The sequence below is a fragment of the Sinocyclocheilus rhinocerous genome, unplaced genomic scaffold (assembly GCF_001515625.1).
Source record: "Sinocyclocheilus rhinocerous isolate Xijiao unplaced genomic scaffold, SAMN03320098_v1.1 scaffold2159, whole genome shotgun sequence".
NCBI lineage: Eukaryota > Metazoa > Chordata > Actinopteri > Cypriniformes > Cyprinidae > Sinocyclocheilus > Sinocyclocheilus rhinocerous.
In genome coordinates this window covers 41,031-50,000 of record NW_015645106.1, presented here as the reverse complement: position 1 = coordinate 50,000, position 8,970 = coordinate 41,031, and the positions used below count along the sequence as shown (strand labels likewise).

Genomic DNA, 8,970 nt, shown 5'->3' with positions numbered 1-8,970 from the left:
TCTGTGTGTCTGTGTGTGTGTGTGTGTGTGTGTGTGTGTGTGTGTGTGTGTGTGTGGATTCTTACACTCTCTCTGTGTGTGTGTGTGTAGGCACTTGCTGGAGCTGCTGAGACGCACAGCTGTTCATGGAGAAAGTAACTCAATCCTCATTGTTGATCCACGAGGATCCGGTAAAACTATGGTACGAAGCATCAAGAGATGTACCCCCTTGCTGATGACTAGGGTTGCAAAAAGGTGGAAAATTTCCAGTAAATTTCTGAAATATTCCAGAAATTTGGAAAACTTTCCAGGAATTTTTTGGAATATTCCAGGGATTTTTGGAAAGTTTCTGGAAATATACTACCTGGAAATTTAAAATTTGCAACCCTACTGATGACTGACTCATCTTTTTTTTCTTTTTTTACTCATTTTGAGTAATAGATAAAAGTAAAATGAAAATTCTGTCATTATTTTCTCACCGTAAGGTCCATAATGGAACAAAAAAAGGGTAAGGAAATTCATAGGGAAAACCTTTTTCTTTAGACCACTTTTTAATGTCCAATTAACTTGTTTGAGTTTTTCTGACCCCATTGGCATATTTTTTTTTCTTTTTAAGCAGTCACTTCATTTTAATTTCCCAGAAAATAAGACTTTGCATCTCAGGTAAATGCATTTAAAAATGTTTAGAAATTTGTGCTGAAAAAAAAAAAACAAGACAAAATTGTGGAAGAAAGTAACTTCTGCAGTGTGCCAAATAAAGTAAATTTTTATGAAACTATGGCATAATTGTTTGTTGACCACTGGTTCTTTTCGTGCATCTCTGTCTGAAGCTGCTGGGTTGTGTCCTCCGAGAGCTCATGAGTCTGAAGGACAAAATCGCTCTGAAAGAAATCACGCGCCAGCTGCACCTGGAGAATGTCGTAGGAGACAAAGTGTTTGTGAGTTCCTGACGTTATTAGTGGAAGCATTTCTGCAGTTTTTAAGGTTTTTGAACTGAGAGGTGGTCTTGTGTTTTAGGGGAGCTTTGCAGAGAATCTGGCTTTTCTCCTGGAAGCTCTTAAGAAAGGTGAGGCTTTCTCAGTGTTATTATTTGTATACTATTATGTGTTTATACAGTTTTATACAGCATTTCTACTTTTTAATATTTTCATCCCTTAATATTTTATTTTATTTCAGCTTTACTTTCTAATTAATAAAAAATGCATCACCCTCTGCTTACAGTAACTCAGTTTATTTGTAGCTGATGTTGTCTTACTCTCTCTCTGTGGTGTTGTCAGGTGATAAGAGCAGCAGTCGTCCCGTGCTGTTCGTGTTGGATGAGTTTGATCTGTTCGCTCATCATAAGAACCAGACGCTGCTGTATAACCTGCTGGATGTGTCTCAGTCTGCGCAGACGCCTGTCGCTGTGGTGGGACTCACCTGCAGACTGGTGCGTCTGCTAGAAAAACACTACACAAACATCTCAGGACTGCCAACAACTTTTTTTTTTATCCTAAATTAATCTGTTATAAATGTTAATTTTATTTTTTGCAATTTAATGTCATCATTTCTTACATTTTTTTATATTCTAACTTAATTTAATATTCTAACTCTTTCCCAGTGCTCTCTTTTAAGCAGTGATGTACATTTTATGCAAAAATTATTCATTAAGGTTACGATATAACATGCAAATAAAAATGAAAAAAATAAATAAAATTGTGCATTGTGGCCTAAATATAATACTGACCATGTAAGGAACATATAAAAGGAAAAAAGTTGTAGTAATAAATAGCTTAAAATTTAAAGTTACTTTACTCAACAAAAAAAAAAAAAAAACTTATATGGCATATGTTTTTGTTAAATGTGTTTTTCATTGAAGCTGATTTTTACTAATGCAACATCAGTACTGATTAAAGTTCTCCATGCAAACTTCATGCAAAACCCCCTGAAATTTATTGTGCACTGTTTTATTGATTTATTTTCATGCATTGTTTGTTGTAACTCTAGTTCTCAACATTTATAGATGAGGAGGTGATATGAAACCACAGCTGATCCTTCTCGAATCATTGATTGTGGTGTGTTTGTGTGTTACAGGACGTGCTGGAGCTGCTGGAGAAGCGAGTGAAGTCTCGGTTCTCTCACAGACAGATCCATCTGTTCAGCTCGCTCTCGTTCAGTCAGTATGTGGATGTGGTTCGTGCTCAGCTCAGTTTGCCTCCAGACTTCCCAGATCCCAAATTCTCAGACGAGTGGAACCACAGCGCCACGGTACAAACGTCTTTCTGTGTTCGCAGACAAGTCATACACACAATCACTGTTTCTTACCTCCGTGTTTTCTGTGTTTCTAGAAATTATGTGAAGAGAAGTCAGTTGAGGAGATTTTGAAGAGACACTTTAACGCCAGTAAAGATTTCTGCGCTCTGCATTCACTGCTGGTATATTGTAATGAATTCATCTCGTAATCAGACCGCTGTTCGTCCCTTCTCGTGTGTAAGCGTGTGTGTGTGTGTATGTTGTAGTTTCTGGCTGTAAGTCGAGTGTCGGTCTCTCGTTCGACTCTGCGTGAGGCTGATCTTCTAGAGGCCAGTCGCTTGATTTCCGCTGATTCGAAAGCAAACGTCCTTCACGGTGAGAATCTGGAAACAGATTTTTACTACAGACATGATTTTAGCATCTCGTCTCTTTAAGATCTAAGTAACACATGTACACACTCATCTCTGATGCCCTGAATTGCCTGTTTTCCAGGTCTGTCTATTCTAGAGCTGTGTTTGGTTATTGCTATGAAGCATCTGAATGACACTTATGACGGAGAACCCTTCAATTTCCAGATGGTCCATAATGGTACGACATCCTTAAGCGCTCATGGAAAACCTGGACGTTTTAAAAAGCCTTTATGTGTGTAAATGTTCATCAGTGAATGCAAATACGTGCATCAGCTCATATGAATGTAATTCTCTCTGTCTCTCAGAGTTTAAGAAGTTCATTCAGAGGAAGTCTCACTCCATCCATAAGTTTGAGAAGCCTGTGGTGATGAAGGTCAGTCTGAGCTGCTCTTTTTCATGCATGTACTTTGCAGAGTCAAAAGTAACAACTTGTATATTATATTACATTATATTATATTATATTATTTTTATATTAATTTAAACAATTATTATCCAAAAATTATATTCATTTAGTAACATAAATATATCTTAGTGTAGGCTATATCTTTAGAGTTTTATAATTCATTATCTTCTTGTCGATCCACCAGTTCACATGTACAGCTGCGTGTTTTCTGCTTAAAAATAAGGGTCGTTTTTGGCTTTGGTCTAAACAGAGCAGAAGGGCTTATTGAAAAATGCAAATTCATTCTCTGCCAGCAGGTGGCGCTTTTCGGCAGGAATATAGCCGTTTCCCCGGTAATCGCAGTAAACAAAGCAGCACCTGACTTTGAAACTTGCAGCGCTCATAATGTCTACATTTTTAAGTTTTATTTTTTCTAGTGCTCACCTGTGTGTGTCTGTCTGTGTGTGTGTGTGTGTGTGTGTCTGTGCGTGCGTGTGCTTCTGTGTGTGTGTGTGCGTGTGTCTGTGTGTGTGTGTTTGTGTGTGTGTGTGTGTTTGTGAGTGTGTGCATGCGTGCGTGTGTGCCTGTGTGTGTGTGTGTCTGTGTGTGTTTGTCTGTCTGTGTGTGTGTGTTCAGGCGTTTGAGCATCTGCTGCAGCTGGAGCTGGTGCGTCCGGTGGACTCTGGATGTCACAATTCTTTTTTTTTTTTTTTATCCCGTGGCAGAAATGTGCTTCCATACAATGTGAACTTCATCAGAAACTATTTTAACAATAATTTTCAAATACTTTTATTATACATATAATTAACTGACCTTTTTTTGTCATTAATATTACGTTTTGAGTAATTATTTTTATCAGGAGACCTTTCCACCATTTTAGTCACGATAAAGTCTGTATCACAAGTTGGTTTATATTGAGCAATGAGTAAAAATTTTCATCCATTACCAATCTTGCATTTTTAGGTTATTTTAATGCCTAAATTTCGCCTAATTATGAGTTACATAAATTAATATATTGTATATTTTAATATATATTTTTTTGAATATTTAAGTATTTAACAGAGAAGGCATTAAACTACTTTATATATATATATATATAAACTTAAATTTTTTTATTTTAAATCTGTGTTTTTTAGGAAATGGCATACACAATTTTTGATGACCTTTTTGTATGGAATAAACACAGGCCTGAGAATATGTATTAAACTAAATAATAGTCAAAAATGATTTCATGTTGATTTAAAGTTGTTGTAAATAAGTTCATCAGCTCATCAGCATTCATTAACAAAAAAAAAAGAGTATAAAGAAAATTCTTAATATATTAAGTCTTAAAATATATTTCTTTTTAAAAAGAGAATCACATGCATAATCAGTGAGTTTGGGCCTGCAGACATCAAGACAATAAAAAGTTGTATAAAATACCCAGCAGTACAATCTTCTGGTATAATTTCTTTATAAACAACTGTTTTCGATTAGTGACACCAAAAAGAACAGAGCAACATCATGCTAGTCTAATAATTTAAAACCAACGATCATATTTACATTATTCATTTGCTGTACATGTGTGTGTTCGGGGGAATTACAGATTGAGCTGAAATGTCTTTTACAAACTTATTTCTCACCCAACACTTGGTTTGTCTGCTAACACATTCAGGGCAATAATAACCGGCGTTTGTTTTCACAGTACTGAGAGTTTGTCACATTATTAATGAAATAAATAGAAGCGGTTTAGACTCAGTATGCTACAGTTGCAATCGCTGCTGCATGTTGGTTGCATAATTGCTGTAAGAGCAGAAACCTGCGTCCCTGAATACTGCTGTAGTGCTTCAGAAAGAGATGGAGAGACGGAGATGAAGGAGAATGTGGCATTAGACAGATTTACAGCCCTGAAAGATGCCGTCATTAAAAGGGCTTTTTCAGCGTTTATTTATCCCACAAGGTCAACTCATAATGTTAGATGAGGGATTTTTGCTCCTGCAAACATCGTCTTTTCATGCAAAATGAGTGTTTGCTGTCAGTTCAATCTAGTTTTTAACTGCTCCATCCTTCAACAACAGCCTGTTTGTAAAGATGCATCAGATTGTGACTCATAAATCAATCTTAAATGGTTCAGATCAGACTGAAATGATCAGAGATTTTGTTTCTAACAGCACAAGCGTTCACACTCTTTGCTTTGATTATTTCTGCTGGTGTTCAGACTGTTTGATTTGGAAGCTTGTGTCAGACACGGGATAAAAATAAAGCGGATTGTGACTGATTTTATATCTCGCAAGTCTGACTTTTTTCTCACGAGTCTAAAGAAACTTCGGAGGAAAAAAAGTCAGAATTGTGAGATATAAACTGATAATTCTGTTTTTATTTCCCCTTTCAATTCTGAGTTTATCTCTCACAATATCAGGCTTTTTTTTCCAGAATTGCGAGATTATTCTGGAATTATTCTGGAATTTATGGCTGAAACAAAAAACAGAATTGTGAGAAAAAAGCAAAAATTGTGAGCTATAAACTCAGAAATGCAAGGTTTAACTCGGAATTGCAAGAAAACCTCAGAATTTATATCACGTCTGACTTTCTTCTCTGAATTGCAAAATAAAAAGTCTGAATTCTAATACATAAAAATAAATCCATATTGTGAGATAAAAAGTTGCAATTACCTTTTTAAAAATTTTCAAGCTTCTATAGTTTGACATGGAGACTCGGTGGCCCAAGTTTCTCAACACTAAATCTCTGTTAACATGTTAATGCACTGACGTTAATCTAGTTCACATCAGAAAGTTGATGTAGAGAACGAGTCGTTTCTGCAGTGTAGGGTCAAAATGACTTGCTGGATTATTCCTCATAGAAAGCCACCAAAAGATAAATATGAACAAAAACCCAATGTCTCAGGTGCAGTTTGATGAATATGGAGGCTCATTTTGCATATGATGTGTCACTATTTTGGAAAATTGTGTTGCAAGAATACAGTTGCATGAGTGGTAAACTGTCCGAATTGATCCAGCATTGGCAGACGCTAATATTGGACCCTGGTTTCTGTGATTTAGTGAAGCGAGCGTTGATTCCTCATGAAACGACCCCTTTAGAAAGGCTGCGATGAAATGAAGCAGAAATGCGAACGGCAGAAACGCTAGCGTGTGTTACAGCTACTCGTCTCGCCTCCGTAGCAGCTGTTCAGAAAAAAGCACGAGAAATCAAAATGAGGTATACCTGTTTAGGGAGGTTTATGGTTATTTCAGCATAATTTCTCATAGATCCGTGTGTGATTCGGCAGACATTCAGAAGTGTCTCGTATTGGCATGACTGTTATGATTCGCAGAAACGAACAGCAAACGCAGTCCAGAGTTTCGCCCTTTTTATACTAAAATCGTACGAGCTGCTGTTCATATAAAACACAAAAGTCTTTCCTTAATGCATAAAAGAGGTTTTGGTGCAAACAGAGACGTCCGTGTGTGTTTGATCTCTTGAGTTCCTCCGTGTGTAAGTGCGAGTCGTTGAATTATTCCTGCGCTCGTTTTGCTCGAGTCATTCGTAGTCCGGTTTTCTCTCGCACACGCTGCGTTCTGATTGGCTGAGAGAACGGCATCATAGGCTGGATTCTTTAGGGGGGAAGTCCAGGTTGGTAACCATGGTGACGACGGAGAGGATGTCGTCGGGGGCGATGAGGTTGGTGTTGCGCTGCATTGAGATGATGCGCTCCTCCACGCATCCCGCAGACAGACGCGCCTCGGCCTCGTGGTCCCAACACTCCTCTATGGTCTCAAAGAGCATCGCCAGACCCTACAGATATACAGATAAAAAAAACGTTTCAGAGCTGTCCATGTGGTGTGTGCCTCTTTTTCTGAAGCTACATCAACAAAACTTGAACATCATGCATCTTCAAGCATCTTGAGCTTTAAGTAAGAAAATCTGATCAACTCATAAATCAATCTTAAATGGTTCAGATCAGACTGAAATGATCAGAGATTTTGTTTCTAACAGCACAAGCGTTCACACTCTTTGCTTTGATTATTTCTGCTGGTGTTCAGACTGTTTGATTTGGAAGCTTGTGTCAGACACGGGATAAAAATAAAGCGGATTGTGACTGATTTTATATCTCGCAAGTCTGACTTTTTTCTCACGAGTCTAAAGAAACTTCGGAGGAAAAAAAGTCAGAATTGTGAGATATAAACTGATAATTCTGTTTTTATTTCCCCTTTCAATTCTGAGTTTATCTCTCACAATATCAGGCTTTTTTTTCCAGAATTGCGAGATTATTCTGGAATTATTCTGGAATTTATGGCTGAAACAAAAAACAGAATTGTGAGAAAAAAGCAAAAATTGTGAGCTATAAACTCAGAAATGCAAGGTTTAACTCGGAATTGCAAGAAAACCTCAGAATTTATATCACGTCTGACTTTCTTCTCTGAATTGCAAAATAAAAAGTCTGAATTCTAATACATAAAAATAAATCCATATTGTGAGATAAAAAGTTGCAATTACCTTTTTAAAAATTTTCAAGCTTCTATAGTTTGACATGGAGACTCGGTGGCCCAAGTTTCTCAACACTAAATCTCTGTTAACATGTTAATGCACTGATGTTAATCTAGTTCACATCAGAAAGTTGATGTAGAGAACGAGTCGTTTCTGCAGTGTAGGGTCAAAATGACTTGCTGGATTATTCCTCATAAAAAGCCACCAAAAGATAAATATGAACAAAAACCCAATGTCTCAGGTGCAGTTTGATGAATATGGAGGCTCATTTTGCATATGATGTGTCACTATTTTGGAAAATTGTGTTGCAAGAATACAGTTGCATGAGTGGTAAACTGTCCGAATTGATCCACCATATGTCAGACGCTAATATTGGACCCTGGTTTCTGTGATTTAGTGAAGCGAGCGTTGATTCCTCATGAAACGACCCCTTTAGAAAGGCTGCGATGAAATGAAGCAGAAATGCGAACGGCAGAAACGCTAGCGTGTGTTACAGCTACTCGTCTCGCCTCCGTAGCAGCTGTTCAGAAAAAAGCACGAGAAATCAAAATGAGGTATACCTGTTCAGGGAGGTTCATGGTTATTTCAGCATACATCCGTGTCTCGTATTGGCATGACTATAATGACTTGCAGAAAAGAAACAGCAAACGCAGTCCAGAGTTTCGCCCTTTTTATACTAAAATCATATGAGCTGCTGTTCATATAAAACACAAAAGTCTTTCCTTTATGCATAAAAGAGGTTTTGGTGCAAACAGAGACGTCCGTGTGTGTTTGATCTCTTGAGTTCCTCCGTGTGTAAGTGCGAGTCGTTGAATTATTCCTGCGCTCGTTTTGCTCGAGTCATTCGTAGTCCGGTTTTCTCTCGCACACGCTGCGTTCTGATTGGCTGAGAGAACGGCATCATAGGCTGGATTCTTTAGGGGGGAAGTCCAGGTTGGTAACCATGGTGACGACGGAGAGGATGTCGTCGGGGGCGATGAGGTTGGTGTTGCGCTGCATTGAGATGATGCGCTCCTCCACGCATCCCGCAGACAGACGCGCCTCGGCCTCGTGGTCCCAACACTCCTCTATGGTCTCAAAGAGCATCGCCAGACCCTACAGATATACAGATAAAAAAAACGTTTCAGAGCTGTCCATGTGGTGTGTGCCTCTTTTTCTGAAGCTACATCAACAAAACTTGAACATCATGCATCTTCAAGCATCAAGCTTTAAGTAAGAAAATCTGATCAACAGTACAAAGGGTCACATGACCAAATCACTAATTAGCTTAAAAATTAGTCATCTGGAAATATGGAATCTGTAATTTGGATGTATTCTTATATGTGACCCTGGACCACAAAACCAGTCTTAAGTGTCAATTTTTTAAAATTGAGATTTATGCATCATCTGAAAGCTGAATAAATATCTTTCCATTGATGTATGGTTTGTTAGGATCGGACAATATTTGGCTGAGATACAACTATTTGAAAATCTGGAATCTGAGGGTGCAAAAAAATCTAAATA

At 37.8% G+C, this 8,970-nt stretch overlaps 2 protein-coding genes across 2 annotated transcripts in view; one reads left to right on the top strand and one right to left on the bottom strand.

The window, feature by feature from the left end:
- LOC107705817 (origin recognition complex subunit 4-like) overlaps window positions 1–3,983 on the top strand; it is a 4,397-nt gene extending 414 nt beyond the window's left edge. The window contains exons 3-13 of the mRNA XM_016509288.1: window positions 91–181; window positions 810–917; window positions 997–1,045; window positions 1,257–1,408; window positions 2,053–2,226; window positions 2,307–2,393; window positions 2,478–2,586; window positions 2,704–2,799; window positions 2,927–2,994; window positions 3,640–3,691; window positions 3,967–3,983. Of these exons, the coding sequence (XP_016364774.1) occupies window positions 91–181; window positions 810–917; window positions 997–1,045; window positions 1,257–1,408; window positions 2,053–2,226; window positions 2,307–2,393; window positions 2,478–2,586; window positions 2,704–2,799; window positions 2,927–2,994; window positions 3,640–3,691; window positions 3,967–3,983 (1,003 nt within the window). The remainder of the gene's footprint in view (window positions 1–90; window positions 182–809; window positions 918–996; window positions 1,046–1,256; window positions 1,409–2,052; window positions 2,227–2,306; window positions 2,394–2,477; window positions 2,587–2,703; window positions 2,800–2,926; window positions 2,995–3,639; window positions 3,692–3,966) is intronic.
- A 3,638-nt stretch (window positions 3,984–7,621) lies between these two features.
- LOC107705816 (activin receptor type-2A-like) overlaps window positions 7,622–8,970 on the bottom strand; it is a 27,746-nt gene continuing 26,397 nt past the window's right edge. Inside the window, exon 9 of the mRNA XM_016509286.1 lies at window positions 7,622–8,562. Within this exon, the coding sequence (XP_016364772.1) occupies window positions 8,368–8,562 (195 nt within the window). The 3' untranslated portion in view covers window positions 7,622–8,367. The remainder of the gene's footprint in view (window positions 8,563–8,970) is intronic.